The 25516-nt window shown below is 43.5% G+C and overlaps 1 protein-coding gene across 1 annotated transcript in view; it reads right to left on the reverse strand.

The window, feature by feature from the left end:
- Window positions 1-25516, reverse strand: part of LOC138802432 (gamma-aminobutyric acid receptor subunit beta-4) — a 170776-nt gene that overhangs the window by 82221 nt on the left and 63039 nt on the right. The window contains exon 2 of the mRNA XM_069985733.1: window positions 18180-18268. Coding sequence (XP_069841834.1) covers window positions 18180-18268 — 89 coding nt within the window. The remainder of the gene's footprint in view (window positions 1-18179; window positions 18269-25516) is intronic.

Raw genomic sequence — 25516 nt, forward strand, 5'->3', positions numbered from 1 at the left:
CATGATTACGGGCAACCTGGGGTGGTTATGCGCAACCTGCGGTGGTTACGGGCAACCTGGGGGGGGTTACAGAAATCTAGAATTGTTATGGATAGACTGAAGTGCTTATAGGTAATCTGGGGTGGGTACATGTAATTTGGGGTGGTTACAGGCAATCTGGGGTAATTACGGACAATCTAGAGGGGGTCACTGGCAACGTGCGGTGGTTACGGGCAACGTGCGGTGGTTACAGGCAACGTGCGGTGGTTACTGGCAACGTGCGGTGGTTATGGGAAACGTGCGGTGGTTACGGGTAATCTGGGGGGTTACGTGCAATCTGACGTGATTACGGACAACTTGGGGTGGTTACGGGCAACCTGGGGGGGTTAGGGGTAATTTGGGAGTAAACTGCAATTATTACTATAATAAAAAGTGTGTGTTTTATTTTTTTGTATGTTTGTCACTTTTTGTACTTTATACATTCATTTTCACTGTATTACTATGATTACTGTGATATTTTCTATCACAGTAATCATAGTTCAGTTTGACCAAATTGGTCTCTGTCACTTTAAATTTTCAGAGCTGGCTGGTTGTGGAGCGCATGCGCACTTCATAACCAGCCAGGGTGCCGAAGAGGAAGGAGCTCCAGGATCAGGTAATGTATAAGGGGTAGGGGGACATCACTTTTTATCCCCTGTCACCAATCATTCATGGTGACAGGGGATAAAAAGTGCCTGGAGCACATGGCACAAACGATCAGCGGTATATAGTATATACCGCTGATCGCTTGTACCGGGACCCCACAGGGGGGGTCCCGATGACTGCCCCATGCTCTCCACTACCTCCGTTGGCTGAGAGCATGGGGTTTTCATTCATTTTTCACTTCTGATCACTGTGAACAGATATACTCTGTTCACAGTGATGGTGGCGGCCATCTTGGATCTGATGGCCGCCGCGGGGAGGGGGGATAGTGGATTCACGGTGGGGGGGAGATGAAATACAGCGGCGGCACCGGCCCATTAGTGACCGCCGTTCCGGCGGTCACTAAGGAGTTGGTGGGGGTCAGTTGCGGTATCGCAGCTGACTCTCATTACCCCCGGGGCTGTACACAGATGAGAGCGGGATCGCTATCTCTGCAGCAATCCCACTCTCATCATAAAGCCCCCCTCAGTCAGGAACGTATATGTACATTTCTACTGCACGGGGCATGTGCAATAGGAACGTATATATACAGATTGCTGACGTGAAGGGGTTAAACAGCCTACAAAGCTCCTTCTTTATTTTATACATAAATGGTGTCCCTAGGTCTGTAAGTACAGTGGTGCCTTGGATTACGAGCATAATTCATGCTTGTAATCCATATCCACTCTTAAACCAAAACAAATTTTCCCATAAGAAATCACTGATATGCATACAATTGGTTCCACACCCCGAAAATAATGATTTATTATTCTGAATAACATGTAAAGCAGATGAAACAAACATTCTGAAACAGCTGAATATGTGATATTATAAATTACTGTAAAGTCATGGAGAGGATGGGAAACACAAGGGCTGACAGAGACTGCAGGGTGCATGAATGAATGAGCAGAGCAGATGTGGGCACATACATGCAGCATTCTCTGTCCGGGGAGAGAGGGGTTACAGCTATGAAGAGATTACCTCCACAGTCCAGTCCTCTGATGCAAGCCCCAGCCTGAAGTGGATCTGCTATGATTTGGAAGGTGAGGAAGAGTTTCTGGGTCAGAGTACAGTGCTGTAGACCCCTGCTATGGAGACCATGCCCCTCCTCTACTCGCTCTTAAACCAAGTCACAATTTTGAAAAACTGTGAGCTCTTAAACCAAAATGCTCTTAAATCAAGTTACTCTTAAACCAAGGTACTACTGTATTTACTTTGGAATGCCACTCTACTGAATACTTGAACCAATTCTTTTGCAATGGTTTTAGATGCTGTATTGGACTCTGGATAACGTGTAGCATAATCCATTATGACTAGAATGTACTGGTAACCCCATGCAGACTTTATTAACCCCTTCCCACATAAGGACGTACCTGTATGTCCTGCGTCAGGTGGGGTTCAGAGAGAGGTCACGCCGTGGTCTGTTCTTCTGCCCGAGTCAGGCCTCAGTGTCGCAATGACGCTAATCCTGGCTCGGCACGCCATTGCTCTGGGCTCCAGCAGCTCAAAGCAATGGAGCACTGGTCTCATGGATCTATGCACTACATATGTGCTACAAAGATCTCAATGAGAGATCAGTTTTGTTATAATAGTCCCAAGTCCCCTAGGAGCAGCCCCCCCCCCCTTCTTTTGCCTTATCGGTACATACACCACAAATGATAAATTCCCCCAAAATGTCCATGCTGAAATAATTTACTCATGTCTAATTGTAGATAATTTTTAAAAAAGGTGTGTGTTCACATTCAGAGGAATACTGTATTATGTGCTGTTTGAGGTAGGGCTGAGGAAATGAAGCATTCCCCAGGAAAACTTATTTATTAGAAGGTGACACCAGTAAGTGGGGGCAGTGCAGCACTGCTGTGCAACAGGTGTCTCCTTGACCCAACAGCTATGTAACAGTGTCAGCAGTTTGGAACGTGAATTTAAGATAAAAAATAACACAACCGGACAAATTATAGTCTAATACTTAGACTGTCAAAAACTCACGTGGTCGAGCTACAGCTGTAGCTGTTTCTCTGTTGCTGTGATGATGGAGGCAGGGCAATTTCTTTGTACCAGCCTCGTTTGCTGATGCTCTGAGCAGGCCGCCTATCAGTAACCGGGCAAGTGGTCTCGGTTCGGCCCTCTGATGTGTCAGCCTATCAAGGATAGGAGTGCCAGGCCTGGAGCTCTTTTGTAAATCCAGGGTGGGAGATTTAAACCAGTACCTGCATGATTTTGGCTTGCCCTGCATCAGTACCATTTCCTTGAAATAATATCCTGTGTATTTGACCCTCTGCTTGCCCTTGACTTGGGCTTTTGCCTCTGGATTTTGTACCATGCTCCTCTTCGTATTTTGACCTCAGCTTGTTTACTGATTCTCCTTTGGTTCTCATTTGGTACTATTATTACTCTCTTGGTTCTGACTCCTTTGGTGTGTTTATTGATCACCCTCTCTGATTTGTGGCTTTGACATTAACGGTGGTAGCACATCAAGTAGACAGGGACAGAGGGCAGGACTCATATAGGGATCTTTGTTCCTCCCTGCTATGACATAGACATACACTGTCTATACTATTTACACTAGACTGTCTAAGCATCCTTACACTTTCATTCCAAATATTTGTTGGCTTACGTTGCACCAAAATATTCTGACAGCTCCTCCCCGATTGCACACATGCAAGATTACATGTACAAGATTACAGCGACACACACAGACAGTATTGAATATATGAATCATTTTGAAATGCATTACTGATATATTTACTGTATACAACTGAGGTCCTTAGTGCACCATTTGATCAAATTATGTGTACCGTTCCACCCTGTTTGTCACACGTAAAGTTCAGCATGATACATTATGTTGAGTCAACACTTTGTTGCTGGCATTCCTGCAAGTCATCAGGCTTGCGATCAGGCCAGGATTTTCGTTTGTAATACAGATGCCTATATGTAAATGAAATACATGAAGCCAGATTATCCTAAATACCCCTAATTAGGTCAAAATCTGCTGCTGACCCACAGAGTGGAGCCTAAAAAACAAAAAGGAGCTCTCTTTGGTTTCTAGAACTTGAGATCGTAGAACAGGAAGTTAGCATAGATAGGTTTTTCATTCTCAAGGGGTACTAATGGAAAAACAGACCTCTAGAATAACTTGGCTATTTCTTTGAATCATTGTGTGGTGTCCTACCAAGGGTGTTACTCTTATATACACCCTTCATAAAAGCCTGTACTTATTGTTAGAGTTTTGTCACTAGATGTCACTGTATTGTATATGTGTATTTGGAAGCTGCACAGCTGAAGTGTATAAAGGGTTATTGTTTCTCCATATATCACATGGATCTGCAGACCAATAGGAATCTGTTCTTCTTCTCTCCTATCAGCTCTTTTTTTACTTCTTCTATTGCACTCTTCACCCACTCACAGCGCACGTTAGATGCCCTGGAGGAAGGAAGTCAGATGGGTCTAGGAAGTGTAAGGGTCTTTCGTGTTGGACATTGTAGAGGAAGGACGCAAGGTAGATAGCTCTCTACAGTGGTCCTATCTGGGCCCTGGCCCTCTGCCAGGTCCCCTACCAAAGTCAGTCTTAGCTAGAACCTTGTATGGGTAGGAAGCAAGACACAGCTCACAGTTTCTTCTCAGTAACGCTACATGACACTATGTAGTGCTAAGCCTTCACAAGAAAGAACAAGTCAGAGACAACCTCAACTCACACCGTGGACAAGAAGAGTCACAGAGCAGGACAGTATCCATAGACAGCAGTAAGCTAAGAACTGATCCGGATAGAGCAAAGTCGCAGTAAGCCTATGAACTCTATCTCGCAGCGGGGTTGTCAGCAGGAAATCCTCAGCATTCCGCTCTTTCCAGGTAACAAGGGCCTTGTGTCACCCTCTAGGATGGTTCAGCCAAATCTAGTGGGCATTAGGGGGTGTGAAGACAAAAGGTCAATACACGGGCACAAGTATTATTCTTCTTCTAAGTGTTTATCTTCTTCATACTCCAACATTCCGGCAAAGCACACTTGGGTACTACTTGGGTTGAGACTCTCACGACATCCTCCTCTCTGCTACTCTGTATTACTCAGTACACTACTCAGTCCTCACGACTGTATCTTACACTGTATTCCTACTGCAGATTTGATTGCTGTATTGTCAAGTATTTGTCTGGAACTATTGTCAAGTGTATTATCAAGTGCTTTATCAAGAGAAACCTCATAATTGTGTAACCTTGCCTCAAGCACGTACTTTCTTAGTAAAACAAGCCTATTTAAGTTAAAGAGACTCTGTGATCTTTCGCTTTCCACCGACACAGTATACCACACAACCTTGGAACACTTCCCCTTTCTGTGGGTGGCGGTTCTGATAGTCCGGGAGGGTCACTACACTACTCTGGCCTTCCATGATCACACTAACCCAAGGGACCCCGTAGCAACCCGGCAGGACACTGACCACAGGGAAAAAAGGTACAACCGTCCTTGTAAAATAAAAGCAGGCGTGCCATCACACCTGTGTGCCTACCCGGTACTGGCGTCACAAAGTAACACCCCAAGGTCCGCCTGTATCTCGGCCAACCACCACTGGAGTGGAGTCACACTTCACCACCTAGCAGGTGACCGGCCGATCCTCCGACACAACATCTATGGGGGGCTTCACCACAATTAATGACCTGTAAATTGACATCTGGACATGTGATAAGAGTGAGAATAGAAGAATTGGCAACTTTTATGGTTTTAAGAGATAACCCCATTTTGGAAACTACCTTTAATTTATTTATTTAATGTATTTAGGCGTATAGTAAGAATTTTTATCTTTTAAGAATTTTAACAAGAGACCAATTATAAAGCTATATCTCTCTAGGTATTTATCTAGAACAGTGGTGTCAAACCTGCATATTCTTACACTTTATTCAGTTTCTGGTAGTCTGAGAGGACAGGAAACTGCCACAGAAGTCTGCAGGCAGTGCTGGATGACAGGTAGCGATCAGCAAGAAGATGATCCGACCTCTGGGAGGAAGATAAAGACACTGGAAGACAATTTGGGGTTGACCAGGCTGTTTTTTACATTAATTTTACATCTGGCAAAGTCTGTTGGCTAGGAGAATGACTGGCTCTGAGACACACTCACATGGAAATGAGCTTCCTCAGCTTGTAAACAGCCCAGAACAGTGGTTGATAGCTTTGATTGGTCATTCATATTTAACTGACCTGTCACAATGATTGCCAACATGGGACCACGTTGATTGGTCATGTATCAGCAGGCTGGGACAGCTGGGGTCAGGGTTGTGTTACTGTCATTTCACGCACTGACAGATGAAAGCCTGGCCATACTTGTACAGCCATTTTCAGCATAGGATTTATAGGATTCTTACATACAGATGTTTAGGTACACACATTTGCTGGAAGGGGTTAAAATAACAGCTGTGTACCTGTTTGGACCTGGTTTTAACTGATGCCTATCAGCAGATGGTGATGGTTGGTTGAGTGTTGGTTAGCTTTATTTTTCTCTGTCTGTGATTATATTATCAAGAAAAACTATGCAGGCATATGAGTAATATGTAATGGTTTGATCAATATGTGCACTATGACATGTGTATGTGCGTTGTGTAGATTGCACCAGAGTGAGTAACATTGTGGGCGATTTCTTTAGTTACAGAGCCAAATATTCCTCATATAGTCATATACTGTAAATCTCATAATATGAAATACAGTATTTTCCTGCATATGAGACTACTGTTTAACCCAGGAAAATCGTCTCAAAAGTCTTATAATCTAGGGTGGGTGCTGAAAAACTTTAAAACTTGACTGGAGAATCTGCGGCCTCCGCATACGGTGGGGGTAACTCAAAAACAGCTGCATCCCCGCCGTAGGTTGCGACTGTATAAAGCTGCAGGCGTCCAGGTATGGAAAAAAGAAATACGGTAGAGTGGAGCTGTGTCCAGAAAAACACCCCTCTTTCACCCATCTGACCGTCCTTGTATCCTACCGGTATTACTGTTCCTCCTTCTCTGCCTCAGATCTCCCTGCTGTCTGATGTTTTTTTTATTAATTTGGTGTGTGTTGGAAGAGGGGTATTCTTATACGGCAAGTATATCACAAACTCATACCTCCCAACTTTTGATGTAAGGAAAGAGGGACATTCGCAGCAATGTGCCACACCTCTATAGCCACATCACCTATTACCATTATATAAGAAACAAATATTATGACCTCATCTTCACCACATAGTAACTTATACCCCCTTACCATTACTGCATAACATCCACTATACAAATACTAATATACCCCCACACCATTACTACATAACATCCACTATACAAAGAGCAATATAGTATAACCCGCCCCACACAGTAAAGCTCCCCGTAGCCCCTATATAGTATAGTCCCCCAGTATAGCCCCCTCATAGCATAACCCCCCCTTTGTAGTCCCCACGTAGTATAGCCCTACATAGTATAACCCCCCCTTTGTAGCTGCCTCACTGTATAGCCCCACATAGTATAGCCCCCCTTTGTAGCCCTCGCATTGTATAGCCCCACATAGCATACCCCTCCCCTCATAGTATAGGCCCCTGTGTAGAAGCTTCAATTTGAAAAAAAAAAAAAAAAGATACTCACCTATGACAACGCTCCTCCGCAGTCTCTCCCCCTGGAGCTTCTATTCCCAAGAACAGTCCCCTGTTCCAGCCCTGCTGCGCCTGCACTCTCTCCTTGGCTCCGGGCATAACATTACATCTGGGCCAAGCAGGAAAGGAGTGAGTGGCTGGGACACTGAACTTCAGATGCAGAAAGCCTGCACCGAAGGTCTCTGCATTTATATCACCGGAGCTGCGTTCCTTCAGTGTCCGGGGGCTAAAAGAAGTCTAGGCCTGACAGTGTCACTGTGCTCATTAGAAGGGCTCACAGTGAATGGGCCCTTTCAGTGCCCGGCAGTGGCAGCTCCGGGACAGGGTACAGAGGAGGAGGAGGAGGGGGACACGGGGGCAGCGGGACACATGGGGGCCGTCCGGGACGGCGGGACATCACCCCAAAATCGGGACTGTCCCGCCGGATCCGGGACAGTTGGGAGGTATACAAACTATATTTTAACCCTTAGACGACCCAGGGCGTATAGTTACACCATGGAAGTCTATCCCCAGACGACCTAGGGCGTAACTATACGTCCTGGGTGGTTCTCCCGCTGTGAAGCGTGCTCCGGAGCGGAGCGCGCTTCATAGCAGGTGGGGGCCTGCTGCAATCAGCAGCCGGGACCTCACCGGTAATGACACGCTGCAGCGATCGCGCTGCTGAGTGTCATTAACCCCTTAAATCCCTTAAACGCCACGTAAACGCCTTAACCCCTTAAGGACAGAGCCTGAAATGGCCTGAATGACAGAGACAAATTTTATGAATATGACCTGTGTCACTTTATTCATTAATAACTTCGGGATGCTTTTACCTATCCGGCTGATTCTGAGATTGTTTTCTCGTGACATATTGTACTTTACATTTCTGGTAAATTGGAGTCGATACTCATAACGAATCTTTATGAAAAAAAACCAAATAATGTGAAAAAATGTGAAAAACTGCATTTTTCCAACTTTGAAACTTTTTTGCGTATACAGAAAGTGGATATACCACATAAATTATATATTAAATAGCATTAGCAACATGTCTACTTTATGTTGGCAGCATTTATTAAACGATCTTTCATTTTTTTTAGACAATAGGAAGCTTAAAACATTAGCAGCAAATTTCCAAATTTTCAGTAAAATTTCAAAATCAGATATTTTTAGGGACCTGTTCAGGTTTAAAGTGTATTTGAGGGGCCTGTATGTTAGAAAGCCCCACAAAGCACCCCATTTCAGAAACTGCACCCCACACACTCTGCAAAAGCATAATCAGAAAGTGTTTTAACCCTTTAGGGGAGTCACAGAAATAAAAGCTAAGTGTGTAAGAAATTTGAAAATTTTAATTTTCTGTGCAGAGATTTTATTGTAATCCAATATTTTTCATAATTATAAACCTATTACCAGAGAAATGCACCCCAATATTGATTGCCCCGTTTCTGCAGTTTATAGAAATACCCCATATGTGGCCCTATTGCGCTATTTGACGCAACCACAAGCCTCAGATATAAGGGAGCGCCTAGTGAATTTCAATGCCTCCGTTATATTTGGTCATTTCTGACTGTACCACTTCAGGTTGGCAGAGGCTCTGGGGTGCCAAAACCTAAAAAACACCCCTAAAGGGACACCATTTAGAAAACTATACCCCTCAAGGAATGTAACAAGGGGTGCGGTGAGCATTTGGACCCCACAGGTGCTTCACAGATTTTCCGAACAATATGGCGTGAAAAACGAAAAATTTATTTTTTACACTAAAACTTTGTTCTAGCCTTCAATTTTTCATTTTCTTAAAGACATAAGAGGAAAAAAAAGACACAAAATGTGTAGCGCAGTTTCTCCCGAGTACGGAAATACCCCACATTTGGACATAAAGTGCCAAGCGGGCGCAGGACGAGCCTCCAAAGGGAAGGAGCGCCAATTGGCTTTTGGAAGCTGGATTTCACTGGAATGGATTTCAAGGGCCATGTCGCATTTACAGAGCCCTTGTGCTGCCAAGACACTGGAAACCCCCCACAAGTGACCCCATTCTGGAAACTACACCCCTCAAGGAATCTAACAAGGGGTGCAGTGAGCATGGTGACGGGCACAAATGTGGAACAATGTGACGTAAAAGTAAAAAATTTCATTTTTTCACTTTCATGGCACAAATGTGCCCGTCATCAAGGGGTACATATCCTCACTGCACCCCTTGTTAGATTCCCTGAGGGGTGCAGTTTCCAGAATGGGGTCACTTGTGGGGGGTTTCCAGTGTTTTGGCAGCACGAGGGCTCCGTAAATGCGACATGGCGTTCATCATCCATTCTAGCCAAATCCAACCTCCAAAATCCAAATGGCGCTCCTTCCCTTCGGAGGCTTGCCCTGCGCCCACATGGCGCTTTATGTCCACATGTGGGGTATTTTCGGACTCGGGGGAAATTGCTCTACACATTTTGTTTTTTTTCCCCTCTTTTAACCCCTTGTGAAAATGATAAATTCAAGGCTAAACCAACATTATAGTGTAAAAAATGTAATATTTCATTTTCACGCCACATTGTTCCACATTTGTGCCCGTCACCAGTGGGGTCCATATGCTCACTACACCCCTTGTTACATTCCTTGAGGGGTGTAGTTTCCATATTGGGGTCACTTGTGGGGGGTTTCAACTGTCTTGGCAACACAGAGGCCTTTTGAATGCAACATGGCCCCTTGAAATCCATTCCATCCAAATCCAGCCTTCAAAAACCAAATGGCGCTCCTTCCCTTCGGAGGCTTACCCTGCGCCCGAACGGCGCTTTATGTCCACATGTGGGGTATTTCCGTACTCAGGGGAAATTGCTCTACACATTTAGTGTTTTTTTTTATCTTTTAGCCCCTTGTGAAAATGAAAAAATCATGACAAAATTAATGATTTAGAGTAAAAATTTTACAAAAATTACACTAAATGTTGGTCTAGCCTTGATTTTTTCCATTTCCACAAGGGGTTAAAAAGAAAATTAACAAAAAACGTGTAGGGTAGTTTCCCCTGAGTACGAAAATACCCCACATGTGGGCATAATGTGCCATATGGGCACAGGGCAAGCCACCAAAGGGACAGAGCGCCATTTAGAGGCTGGAATGGAGGATGGAGGCCATGTCGCAATTACAAAGCTCCTGTGCTGCCAGGTCAGCAGAAACCCCTGACAAGTGACCCCATTCTGGAAACTACACCCCATAAGGAATCTAACAAGGGGTGCAGTGAGCATATGGACCCCACTGGTGACGGGCACTTACGTAGAACATGTGCCGAGAAAATAAAAAATACCATTTTTTTCATTTTCACGTCCCAAATGTGGCCGTCACCAGGGGGCCATATCCCCGCTGCCCCCCTTGTTAGATTCCTTATCGGGTGTAGTTTCCAGAATGGGGTCACTTGTGGGGTTGTTTCTACTGTCCTGGCCGCACAGAGGCTTTGTAATTGCATCATGGCATCCTCTAATGGGAATGGCGGCCATACCTACTTAGCTGGGAAAAAGGGACAATTCTAATTTATTTGGGGGTATTAGGCCAATTATTAGTTTATAAGGTTGGAAATGACAGGTGTCCATCAAATTCAACCTGTGTTGATCCAGAGGAAGGCAAAAAACCCTCGTGAGGCAGACAACAGTAGCCTCATCACAGGGGAAAAATTCCTTCCCGACTCCATAATGGCGATCAGAATAATCCCTGGATCAACGTGACCCCTGAAATAGGAATAAGGGACAGAATTTAGATAATGTAGAACCCCAGTGACGTGTGGTACGCCTTGGAGCGATCCAGTATGCAGAGGCCGGGGTGATCAGGACAGGTGTCACACTGGAAAATGGTGTCCTTCCTGATCCCCCTGTTACGCCACAATCTGCACTTCTTCTGGGGTCTCCTGTTTTCCAGTGTGGGGGACGTCACCTGGAAAATGTTGTCCTGGTGCGATACGGGGTCCTTCATATCCAGAAGCGCTGGGTCCGCTCCATGGCTGCTAAATATTAGGGCTTTATTACTACTTCTGATATTTACGGATCGTGCCGCAAGCTACAGTAGCTCGGGCAGCGAGGGACCGGATGAGGGGGCGCTGGTATAAAAGTTATCCCCGTACAGGTGGTAACCTTTATCCAGCAGTGGGAAGATCAGTTCCCGGACGATCTTCCCACTTGTTCCGAGGATGGGGGGGGAGGGGGCATCTGGGGGCTGCATTCGGGTGTCCCTTCCTTCATACACTCTAAGGCTGCGTTCACACTACGTATATTTCAGTCAGTATATGTATATTTCAGTCAGTATATTTCAGTCAGTATTGCAACCAAAACCAGGAGTGGATTAAAAACACAGAAAGGCTTTGTTCACACAATGTTGAAATTGAGTGGATGGCCGCCATTTAATGGCAAATATTTGCTGTTATTTTAAAACAACGGCTGTTATATTGAAATAATGGCCGTTATTTACTGTTATATAGTGGCCATCCACTCAATTTCAACATTGTGTGAACAGAGCCTTTCTGTGTTTTTAATCCACTCCTGGTTTTGGTTGCAATACTGACTGAAATATACTGACTGAATTATACGTAGTGTGAACGCAGCCTAAGGGTACATGCACACTGCGGAATCGCGACAGATAACCCTTCGTGCATTCCGCAGTTGGCACCCGCCAGCGGAGTGATGCAGGCGCACGTCTCCACACGTGTCATAGACTCCATTCTATGCCCGGGCGGATTCCGCTCTCCGTCCAACGTATTCATTCTTTGGATGGACGACGGAATCCGCCCGTGCATAGAATGGAGTCTATGACACGGGTAGAGACATGCGCCCGCATCAGTCCGCCGGCGGGTGCCAGCTGCGGAATGCACGAAGGGTTATCCTTCGCCATTCCGCAGTGTGCACATACTCTGAGGCTGTGTTCACACTACGTATATTTCAGTCAGTATATGTATATTTCTGTCAGTATATTTCAGTCAGTATTGCAACCAAAACCAGGAGTGGATTAAAAACACAGAAAGGCTCTGTTCACACAATGTTGAAATTGAGTGGATGGCTGCCATTTAATGGCAAATATTTGCTGTTATTTTAGAACAATGGCTGTTATATTGAAATAATGGCAGTTATTTACTGTTATATGGCGGCCATCCACTCAATTTCAACGTTGTGTGGACAGATCCTTTCTGTGTTTTTAATCCACTCCTGGTTTTGGTTGCAATACTGACTGAAATATACTGACTAAAATATACGTAGTGTGAACGCAGCCTAAATCTGTAAGTGTACCCTGAGGTACGCTCACAGAGTTTGTAGAATTTCACACCATACCGTCATCTCTTATTGGGACGGTACTGGCAAAAAAGACGTGTCTGGGGGGCAACGTACGCTACGCTACCCCCAGACACGTCACTGGATGATGAGGACGATGAGGATGAATGGAGGAAAGAAGGATCCCCCCCATTCATCCTCACTGGCTGTTTCGGTGTCGGAGGCAATAACGTATCCCTCTGACGCCGAAAACACCCTGGGGGCCATCTTTATACGGGGATTGGTATATGGGGTATGTAGTGGTGTAGTGTCAAACTTTATTCAATGTAGTGTGGTGTAATGTAGTGTTTTTCACGTGTTTTTTATTACAGTAAGTATAAAAAAAAAAAACCTACGCCAACAAAGGAGTTGCTGATAAATGCCGCACTTATGTGCGGCACTTATCAGCAGACCGTGGCTGTAGAATATAGAAAAAAAAAACACCCTACGCCAAAAAGGAGGAGTTGCTGATTAGCAGCGCACTTTCGTGCGATGCTGATCAACACTCAGCGGCGATAGGGTGCGGAAAATAGAAAAAAAAAAATTTGGAAAAAAAAAAAAACTTTTTTACATTCTGAACGTTCCTGTAGCTGCTGATAAGTGTATTACACATATCAGCCGCTAGAGGGCAGCAGAGCGCAAAATACAGAAAAAGCCGACGTTGGAGCCGAAAATAGCCGAGAGAAGCCGAACGTGACGTCACGGAGGAAGCCGAAGACCCGAACGAACACGAGGACGCCGCGAACCCGGAAGACGCCGATCAGGAGCCCGGGACAGGTGAGTAATGTACAAATACCTGCTCTGGACCCCTCGGCTACCTAGCTGATGGGTCCAGGGCAGGTATTTTTTATTTTATGGCACGGCGATCACCATTACTTTTTACAGTAATGGCGGTCGGTGCCGTCCTCGGACAGCACCAACCGCCATTTTTTTCCGGGTCATCGGGTCACCGATGACCTGGAAAGGTTCCGATCGCCGCTATTGGCTGATCTGAATTGATCAGCCTATAGCGACGATCGTAAGCACGGGGGGTGTTAACCACCCCCCGTGTCGTGAAGCTAAGATGGCCTGCTATGATTTTTAGCAGGCCATCTTCCCCGATCGCTGTGTGCGAACACGCAGCGATCGGGGAAACATCGGGCGTAAATTTACGCCCTGATGCGCCAAGTACCAGGGCGCGAGGGCGTAAGTTTACGCCCGATGTCGTTAAGGGGTTAAGCGACCGTGGCGTTTAAGTGTAAGTGACAGGGGGAGTCCCCTGTCACTTACCGATCAGGATCCCCACAGTGTCTCTCACCTGCCTCCGTGCGGTCCGATCGGCGATCTGCTGCACTAAGCCTGCACAGGCAGGCTCAATGAGCAGATCGCCGATAACACTGATCAATGCTATGCCTATGGCATAGCAATGATCAGTGTGTGTAATCACACTACTGTATGTAAAAGTCCCCCAAAGGGACTTTTTTATAATGTTACATTATATATAAAAAAATTTATAAAAAGTGATCAAAACATCCGATCTTCACAAATATGGTATTTATAAAAACTAGAGATCATGGTGGAAAAAATGACACCCCATACAGCCCCGTAGGTGAAAAAATAAAACTGTTATAAGCGTCACAATAGTCCCATTTTATTTATAATTAATTGCCAAAAAAAAGGATTTCATTTAAAAAAAATATATAACATTAGAGAATCTGTGTAAACCTGCATATGGTTGTGTTCGGGCTGACCTATAGAATAATTGTATCATGTAGTTTATACCATATAGTGCATTAGGTAGACATAGGAACCCCCCAAACGTTACCATTTTGCATTCTTTTTTACGATTTCACCAATTTATATCTTCATAAATAATAATTTTAGAATTCCGTCATACATGTTATGGTAGAATGAAAGGCGTCATTACAAAGTACAACTATTCCTGTAACAAATAAGCCATTACATGGCCCTGTAGATAGAAAACTGAAAGTGCTAGAGCTCTTAGAAGGGGAGGAGGGAAAAACGAAAACACTAAGATCAAAATTTGCGCGGTCCACTGGGTCATTTTGGGCCTGGTCCTCAAAGGGTTAACTGAAAAAGTTGGGGGTCGTCTTATACGCCGGAAAATACGGTAATAAAAGAAAGGGCTATACATAGCCAAAGTAGGGGATGGGTCACTAGCACCTTCTGCTGTCTCTGATTCCACTCTGTTATTTTCTAAGCTGATTCCTATATGGCCCATGATGTTCCATTGTCTTTAGCTCAGCCTTTATCCGTGGATAAAGCGGCTCTCATTTGCCACTTTTATAAAAAATTTAAGTTTGGGATCAAATAGAGCTCAAGAAGTTTAAGGCCCATATTTATCAAAGGGTTTAAAATATACCCTGGTGTAAACTGTCCACAGCAACCAATCACAGCTCAGCTTTCATTTTACCAGAGCTGAAAGCTGAGCTGTGATTGGTTGCTGTGAGCAGTTTACACCAGTGTATATTTTAATGGGGATATGCACAGTGTCCAAATAAAATCCTTGCAGAGCCTGTGGTTGGATGTTGTACAACTACATGAAGATTTTGTATATCTGTATTTTTCTATTTGATTTTGCTGTGTTTTTCCATGTTTTGCACTAAAACTCTATGGGGGATATTTACTAACAAATCTAAAAACACGATTTTGTCAAAGATTTTTTGGCATAATTTCCAATCTATTGTGTTTAGTCAAATTTATGTAAATTGTCTAATAGCATAGTAAATGTGTCTTAAAAATAATGGTCTTTTAATAAGTCTAATAAATTCTCCTGGTTCGGAGCAGACGTAGCGATGCGCCAATATATGCAACTTTTAAAAAAATTGAGCAGTTAATAAATTTAGCTAAAAAAGAATTCTGGCGCACTTTCAATCTAATTAACAACAAAAAATCGAATTCAAAAAGTCGCATCTAATTTGCATAGTCTTGTCTAAAAAAGCTTCATAAATTCATATTAGATTTATTTTGAGCGCAAACTAGACATATTAGACTAAAAACAGGCGCAATTAGTTTGATAAATGTCCCTCCATGTGTATCTGATAAGGTTGGGGGCTACAAGGATAATGTATAAACATGCCCTGAGAGGCGAGAGGTGCTTTATCTAGGGCCACCCCTCTACTGAGGGAAAGAAGGAAGAGGAAAAGAGTTAGGCCACAGTTACATGTTCAGTAGTGCATCAGTAACTGCCGACCCACAACTACGGACCCATTTATTTAAATGGCCCCATTCACACTTTCCGTACGTGTTATTGAGCCATGATTCTTGCCAAAAAAAACAGTGGGCAGGTCCTAGAACAGACCCACAATTATGGCACTATTCTGTATAGAATATGTCCATGCTTTGTGGAAAACCTACAATTACACTTTGCAGTGTATGGAATGTGGAAATGAGGCCTTTTTTAAGGCAACCTCTCAGCAAGTCAGCTCCTCCAGGAGAATGAAAGTTATTCTTACAATCATTAGCTGTTAAAGAGGCACTGTCACAGAAAATGTTTTAATAAATCAAATAAGGTTGTGATTGCAAGTAGATTTGTAATATACATAGAGGTACAGTAAATTTCAAATATGTAAAAAAAGAAAAAGAAAAAAAAAAGTAGAGAAATGAGCAGCACTCACCCAGGAAATAAAGTCCTCTGTGCATTATTTAAACACATTATTCAATAGTTTCACAGGTATAACCATGATTCTTCAGGCCACAGAGGCCCTATATTGTCGGCACCACAAAAACAGTCCACCACTGGTGAATGGTGTTGTGGGTAAATCCAATAGCTATGCGGGGTGCTACAAAAGTGAATACAAAGTCCAAATGTATGGCAATGAAGAAACAGATAGAGCACTCACTGCTTTCTTTATTTCATATAGGGTGCACAGCCAGGGAGGGAGGACGAATGGTGCAGAGGGTGCATACTCTGCCCCATCCGTCCTCCCTCCCTGGCTGTGCACCGTATATGAGATAAAGAAAGCTATCAAGCGGTGAGTGCTCTATCTGTTTCTCCATTGCCATAGATCTCGACTATGTTTAAAGTCTACCCCATGCCTAGTTGGCAACATTTAAAAATATTTACTAGGTACTCTTCATCATTGACAGGGGGGGGGGGGGGGTTATAGGGGTGTATGTCTTATCATGGTAGGAGTTTTTAGGGGGTAGAGTTTTCTAGAATATACTGTACATGTATTTTGTCATACATATAACTTTATAGACTTTATTGTGAGGACAGTATAGAGAGAGGGTATTGCCTTCAAAAATAATCCCTTTAATCCAAACCAGTCCCCAAAGTTGTTTCAGACCTTCAGAAACATCTGAACTCCAGACTAAACCCTATAATTCAAGGACAGTACATAGTAAATGATGATAATGAGTGCTGAATATTGCGATCGGCATTTATTACTTTCAAATATCTATTGTGACAAAATAACGCATCCATCATATGCATCCTGATTATGAGATATGACAGCAGAGGGCATTAACCTTATACCTGTGAACACCATAAACACTTTAGACTATGACCTGATTTTACATGATCGCTTTCTAAAAGTATTGAAGGGTACAAAGGGGATAGTAAATATAAAGGCCTTAACATGGCTATGGAAACAACAGGTAGAAATAAAAAAACAGAACATTAAACCCCACAGCAATGTACTGTACAGACAGCACAGGTTTGGTCCAGGGATGAAAGATCGCTCTAGGAACCATTAGATTGCTGTGTCACTGAATGGATACCACCATCTCACACAACAGAATGGTCAAATGTCCTGTCAAGCCATGTCTACAGTGCCTACTCTTGTCACAGCACCTACTCTGGTCACGGCGCCTACACTAGTCACTCTAGTAACAGCAGCTACTCTAGTCACTGGTGCAGCTACTCTAGTCACTCTAGTAACAGCAGCTACTCTAGTCACTGGTGCAGCTACTCTAGTCACTCTAGTCACAGCTGCTACTCCAGTGGCAACACCTACTGTAGTCACTATAGTTCACCTATTCTAGTCACTATTAGAGCTGTCAGCCTGTTATTAAATATATCCTGAAAACCACATCACCAACATTTATGGCAATAAATAGATAAACACATCCAAAAGAGTTTAATAAAATTATAATACAGATAATTATGCAATAAATAGAGGTCAATCAATCAAAAATGCAGTTTCAATCATATTTTTTGGGTGTCCATCACCGTGTTCATTGGAATCCATAAAAAAAATACATTGTAGCATGCCAATTAGCTTTACTAAATCAAGTTGTCTATTGTGCTTTAGTATCCTACAAATAACATGTATACAGTGTAAAGTAAAGCAACTACTGTCACATGTAAAGAATAGCGCTATGGTACAGCTACTCCACACTATACATTGGAATATCTGGTGGATTCCAATCTATACTGTGGTACACAGCCAATATGTCATTTGACCTGGGTCTTATTTTGGACTGACTGATCTTAATTTTATTGCACAATAATCTATGCATTAATTTTATTAAATTTTTTGGTGGTACTCTTTATGAGAACTATGTATCATATGTATTTCACACTACACTTTGTGCAATAGTGACAGTAGAATCATCAGCCATCATATTCATCATTGTTTTACTGTATACATACAGTCTATAATTTAAACATTTCAGGTATTTTGGCCAAACGTCTAGTTTTTGTTGAATTTTGTAGGTGATATTTATTGCTTACCACCAAAGTCTGGCCGCAGGCGGATGTCATATCCTTTCAACAACTTGTCCACTGTTTTCTTCACAACTGAGATATTCCCAGAAGGAGGGCTAAAGAAATTAGAGACAAAAAGTGAATTAGAAATAAAAAGTTAATTACTTTTTACCACCATAACAGCAGCTTTTTTATTCAAGATTTTAGCAAATCTGTTGCTCGGTCAGAATAAACTCGGAAACAACAATATTGTATATTGATATGAGGGAAAGTTCAACGCTATACCATATGCTGACCTTTTAGTATGGTGTGATAGCTGCTGCAATCCTGCAAGACAACAGCATTTTTGCTTTACCGATCTGCAGCTCCATTCCCAAGATATGCAGGAAAATGTTAACATACAAATCAGGTCTTTTGCTACACCAAGGGTGGTCCCAAACCCCTGGTGCACCCGCGGCACCCGCAAACTCATAAATACACACAATGGACTATGTTTGCTGGCATTGGTGCCAGCCATGCAAAATCCTGTGGTTGGGCATACTGAGCATGTGCCCCCTCATCATATAGTGTATAGCAATGTAATCCTGTCCATGATGATAATAAAGAGACTGCTGAAAAGTTCTCTACAGGACAGGAAGATTATTATTATACTCAGTGGCCAGACTGGATACTAAAGATTTCACAATTATTTTTAAGTATAGATAGTAACATGAAAAATTAGAAGATTACAAACAAAACATGTTTTACATAAAAACTTGCTCCAAACAATAGGTCATTTTCTGACACACATTCCCATTAAGCCATGGAGGTGCCAGTTTAAGTATACTTTTTACTCCTTATGATGTCTTCATGTGATTGACAGGAGTACTCTTGTGAATTTCTAAGAATGCACCTGAAAAATAAGTGCTTCTTTACATCAAAGTGAATAGACCAGCTGTGAAATGACAGCTGTTTTTATCTCTTCTTTGCCTGCTGATCATAGACATCACTGCAAAAACAGACGCAAGACCAGCTTATCAGCCAAAGTCCTGAAGCTTCCCACTTGCAGACGAGCAGTGCAGGTACAGTACATCCATAAATAATTCCATTATTATACAAGGTTGACTTTAATGTAGAATTCCCAAACCAAGCATTATTTTTAAGCAACAAATATTTTAGTACAAGTAGACAAAATATAATTTGTTAAACTAAAAATAATAATGTAGAACAACTGAAGTACTGTGTGATATACAGGATTTTACTAATTTATAGCTACCAAATGCCACTGTCCACTCTGTGGAGGACTAAGAGTAAGAATTAAGTCATATATACAATAAAACAGACTTGTCAGTGCTATCCGACAACTGATAACTGAAGTTAATTGAATTTATGCACTGGGAATTTTTGCTAATGTCTGGAAATATCAGCACACACATGCCTTTCTTCCTTGCGCTACGGGGCATGGAATCTATTACAGAAGAAAGACCCTGTTGGTGATTCTGCAAAAAAATACGTTGAAATATGTTGTAAAACTGAATGTATGTATGACTGCATTTGTAAGTAGCAAAGGAGAGTGACAGTGTAATTGTGTAAAGGGCCTTTTACACTTCCCCGCCTTCTCCAGAATGATTGACAGCCGGAAGAGGCGGGCCTGAAGATGCAGCCAGCAACCGGAGGACTGGAGAGACAGATACCGGATAAAAGTAGTGTGGTTGGTAGGTATGCATTGCTCATGATGTGGAAACTGACAGCACAGATATATACAGAAACTAAATGATCTGGAGAAGATCTGTATGGGAGGAGCGGGACAAAATCCCTGCTGCAATGTGTGCAAACTTGGTCAAGCACTACAGGAAACGTTTGTAATTGCAAACAAAGGTTTCTATACCAAATATTAGGCTCTGCTTTTCTATTGTATCTAAAAATGAACAAATATTTCAAAGGTTCGGTAGGGTAGGTTCACTAAACTTTGCCTCAAAGTATGGGTTCGTCTGAACCTAACTTTAAACGCACCGTAATAAAACATTAGTGGGACTATAGGGACTCAAAAATGCATGTTTTTTTCATGGCAAAAACATGCTTTTTTAATGTCCCATTGATTTTAATGGGAAAAGAGGCAAAAATCCAAGCTTTGAAGCTGCACTGAAAGTGGGATGCCACCTTTTGGAGCCTTTCTTGTTCCAGGCATTTCAAAGCGTTTTTTTGTGGCAAAACTGCACTGAAAAAAAAATATATCAAAAACTGCTCCAAAAAAATGTATAATAACTGTATGAACATACCCTTACAGAGTGGTTTTTACAGTGAAAAATGTCAATCATCAGCGAGTGCTTCAATTTTGACAATATCTGACACATGTCACATGACACCTTGATGTTATCAGCAGCAGTCTGAATGACCCCAGAGAGGCAAAAACACACACTAGAGAGCAACAGCCCAAAAACAGGCTGGACAGTGGTAGCAGTGGTCTCAGTGACCATACAGGGCTGAAGACAAACAGGTGTAAGATATAGCTTGACACTACTTTCCCAGTAACAGGTTTGGCTGCATTAGCCACAATGTAAGTGACACCACGGGGCCTAGAAAAAAAGTTTAAGGTGGCAACACCAGCAGCAGTCTCTTGAACCCAGTAGGGCCTAGAACAGCCAGTTGACAGTGAAAGCAGTAGCAGTCCTCATTTAGAGCCAGTAGGGCCTTGAACAGCAAGTTGACAGTGGATGGAGTAGCAACACGTTCTTGGACCTAGTAGGGCCTAGAACAGCCAACAGATGGTGAAAGCAGTAGCAAAAGCTTCACAGGTTTTACTAAAGGGCTAAAGATGTAAGGGTCCATTTACACAGAAAGATTATCTGCCAAAGATTTGAAGCCAAAGCCAGGAATGGATTTGAAAAGAGGATAAACCTCAGGCTTTCTTTTATGACCTAAACTCTGTTTATAGTCTATTTCAGGCTTTGGCTTCAAATCTTTGGCAGATAATCTGTCAGATAATCTTTCTGTGTAAATGGACCCTTACCTGACAGGTGATTCACAGGGTTCAATTCAACCAGACGCAGTGGATCACTAACATACAATGATGGTTATTATGCTGCCAAACGTGGTTTTACTAAAGTATGTAACTAAAATGTAACCTGACAGGTGATGCACAGGGTTAACAGAAGACCTGTGGATAGTGTGTACTGATACACAAAGTGACAGAACAGGAGCAATTTTACAGCTACACAGTTTACACTACTACTTTCTACTACTACACAGTTTACTACTCCTCCAACTTTCCTCTAACTGTCCCTGTTACCTAATAGATCTCCTATAGACCCGTCCAACCTCTGTGCATTTAGAAACATTGAACTCAAGTTTCCATTGTTTGCACCACACATCTAGCAAATCATTTTCCATATTACTGACACTTCCATGAATATCAACGCTATTGCACACCTTTATGTCATAAGTAGAGATGAGCGAACATGCTCGTTCAAGTATTAGGGCACTCAAAGGTGCTCGATACTCGGGCGAGCATCTTGCGATACTCAAGGAAATAATATCTTCCTCTTCCTGCATCTTTGGTGGCTTTTTCCCAGCCAATCAACATACAGGGAAGGCTTTGGGACCTCCTAGCATCACATGGGAAACCCTACACGTCGATAGCAGTGGTTGGCTGGCCAGATCAGATGACCTGGGCATATAAGAATCAGGTCCCACGATGCTCGCTTCAGACGCAGGCTGGATGAGCTTAGGGAGAGAGCTGTTGTCTGTCAGGGAGAGTGTTAGGGTGGGGGGAAAAGTGTCTGTTAGGGTACAAACACACACGGCATATATGATGCGTATTTACTGCTGCGATACGCAGCAGATACGATCTAAATAACTAAACACAGCATCAAATCTGCACCATCAAATCTGCTGCGTATCTGCTGCGTATACGCTGTGTGTGTTTGTACCCTTAGGCAGGAATCATCTATAAAGAACCCAACAGACCTTCTAAGGGCTACAACTACATTTTTTTTGGCCTCTTGGCTGCTGGCTGGGACTTGTAGTGCAGCTGCACTTGGCTGCACACTGCGCAGAGCGACTGGTGCCAGAAAGGGCACAGCACGTGGTCCACATAGATGCAGCATCTTGGCTTGCTGGGACCTATAGTGCAGCTTCACCTATCCTGGCCGCATACTGCAACTTACGTTATTTAAAAACACAACAACAACAAAAAACCTTGGTATATTCTTTATATTCTTGGGTTGCCTAATACTGATGAGTGCTGTCTGTTAGTTATCAAAGCATTTTAGCAGTACAGTTTAGGCTCGCCAAATACTGGTGCGTGCTCTTTCGTACTATTCACAACAGTCTAGTGAATACATTTTTGCTCTCAGATACATTTACTACAGTCCAGTGAACAAGTGTGTGCTCTGCGGTACACCAACCACAGTCTAGTGAATACATTTTTGCTATCTTTGCTATATAGTCTAGTGCATGGGTCTCCAAACTGCGGCCCTCCAGCTGTTGCAAAACTACATTTCCCATCATGCCTGGACAGCCAAATCCAAAGCTTTAGCTATCCAGGCATGATGGGAGTTGTGGTTTCGCAACAGCTGGAGGGCCGCAGTTTGGAGACCCATGGTCTAGTGAATACGTTTTTGCTATGCTATCTTTGCTATATTTTGCTGTTTAATTCACTGCACTGGAGTGAATGTGTGTGTCCTCTCAGTTACATTGACTCCAGTCCAGTGAATCAGTGTGTCCTCTCAGTTACATTGACTCCAGTCTTCAACGCAGTCCACCCACGCTAGCAAAGGGAGTGGAACTATGGCTCCTCCAGTTCAACCTCCTTCCCCCCCAGCCTGGCCACTCCATGGAAATTAGGGATTCAGATCCGGTGTACTCCCAGGAACTCTTTTCAGGACCCTTCCCAGAGTCACAAATCCCTGCTCAGCAGCAACCTGAACCTCTGTCCGGATGCCCAAAATATCAAACTTTTGCAGTCTGTGGGTAATGACAGTGGGGACTTGCAAGTAGTGTGTGAAGAGGTGTCGGATGATGATGATGAGACACGGTTGTCAGGGCAGTAAGTCCAAGGGGGCAGCAGAGTGAGGAATTGGAGGAAGAGCTGGTGGATGATGGGGTGACTGACCCGAGCTGGGTTGGTAAGCCTAGTCAAGACAGTGCTCCTGAAGGGGAGGCAAGTGCAGCACCAGAACAGGTTAGAAAAGGCAGTGGGGTGTCCAGAGTGAGAAGCAGGGCCAGAGCAAGCAGATCAGCAACTGTTTCACGGAGTAAAACTCCTGTGTCGAGGCCTAGATGTTCACAAGTTTGAAGGTTCTTTAAAGAAAGTGAGGATGACCTATGGACTGTGGTGTGCAACCTGTGCCACACCAGGCGGTGACAACAGAGTGACCAAGTTTAATGAAGTAGTAGCTGAACCACCCAAAAATGTAGCCTGACACAGCATGGGCTAAACCACCCAAAAATGTAGCCTGACACAGCATGGGGTTAACAACAGAGTGACCAAGTTCGATGAGGTAGCAGCTGTCACCAAGTCTGACCCTGGGTCCGCTCATGTGCTGCCCACACTGAGGATTGAGGGGCCTATCTCAGTCACAGTTTCTCAGGCTTTGTTTGCTTGAAAACTCACTGCTCAGCATGAAGTCAGAGGCTTTGCGCTTGTCACACGAGATGGGGGAAGAAGATACGTTGCTTGATAGCCAGACCACCCCATTCCTTCTCATCTGTTGAGTGTGTATGGGCTGAAGAGGAGGAGCTGGAGGAGGAGGAAATGGAGAGTCAGCCTATTGAGGAGAGGGAATTCTTGCACATTGGGACTCTGGCGCACATGGCTGACTTTATTTTAAGCTGCCTTTCCTGTGACCCTCGCATTAGAAACTATTTTGGCAACAACGATTGCTGGGTGTTAACCCTCCTGGACCCCCGGTACAAGCAGAACTTTTCAACTCTAATTCCTGTTAATATTATTATATTATTAATATGAATAAAGCCTGAATTTCACCGAAGGAAAGCAGCTCAACATGAAGATTCTTCATGTGTCCTCTTCTCCTCTTCTTACACAAATGCTAAGCCAACAGGCAATTTTTAAGAGGGCCATCTGGCTCTCTTCAAACAATGTTTATAGAGGGCCACCTACAGGCCCTCTCTCCAATTAATTTTTTAGGAGGGTCAACTACAGATACTCAAAAACTATTTTTTAGGAGGGTCAACTACAGCCATTTGACTGCAATCTCATTGGTGACTCTGTTGTCACTGCCATGCTGTCAGGCAAAATTCTTGGGTGTTTCACCTGCTACCTCAGTTGAACTTGGTCAATCTGTTGTCACTGCCATGCTGTGTCTGGCTGCATTTTTGGGTGGTTCACCTGCTACCTCATCTAACTTGGTCACTCTTGTCACCACCATGTATGTCAGGCTGAATTTTTGGGTGGTTCAGCTGCTACCTTATGTAGCTTGGTCAGTCTGTTGTCAACGCCATGCTGTGTCAGGCAAAATTTTTGGGTGGTTTAGCTGCTATCTCAGTCTAACCAAGCCACTCTGGGGTTTAACGCCATGCTGTTAACTGCAATCTCAGTGAAACTATGTAATTTAGAGGTTCACCACCAAGGTGTGCCAAACTACAATTCTAGGGAGTTAACCTGCAATCTCAGTCACAGTCATTCAGGGGTGTACCACCATGCTTTTTCAAACCAATTGTTTCTGAGGGTCACCTCCAGGCTCTCACACACAATTTTTTGAAGGCTTGCCTCTACACTGTCGCCCAAAATTGTCTTGAGGGTCACCCCCAGGATTGCCCAGAATTTGACATAATGGTGCAATTAGGCAGGCTCAGAGGTGTCAATGCATGCTACCCCTGCTGTTTCTTGTCTATTTCCGTGGTGTTTCCATAATTTTCTGAGGTTTCCAGGTTTTTAGGCAACCTTCCCTGTGCAGAACTTTGGTCCCCTGCAAAAATGCTCGAGTCTCCCATTGACTTCAATGGGGTTCATTATTCGCAACAAGCACCCGAGCATCAGGAAAAATTTGACTCAAATAACGAGAATTTTAGTACTCGCTCATCTCAAGTCATAAGCAAACAGACAAACCTTACATAGTTAATAAGGTTGAAAGGAAGAAGAGTTCAATCTACAGAAACCCTACAGTGATGATCCAGAGGAAAGAAAAAACCCTTTTAAGGCAGATTTCAATTGCCCCATCACAGGGAGAAAAATTCCTTCCCATCTCCAAATGGCAATCAGAATAAATTCCTGGATCAACGTGAAAATCTTGTGGCCATAACTTGTAATATTATATTTTTCAAGAAAAAACATCCAAGCCTCAACATTCAAGCCTCCCTTGAACTGCCTGCCTACCTGTCTCCAGCTGCAGCTCGCCCGCTGCCACTAGCAGCAAGTCCATCTC

The sequence above is a fragment of the Dendropsophus ebraccatus genome, chromosome 10 (assembly GCF_027789765.1).
Source record: "Dendropsophus ebraccatus isolate aDenEbr1 chromosome 10, aDenEbr1.pat, whole genome shotgun sequence".
Taxonomy (NCBI): Eukaryota; Metazoa; Chordata; class Amphibia; order Anura; family Hylidae; genus Dendropsophus; species Dendropsophus ebraccatus.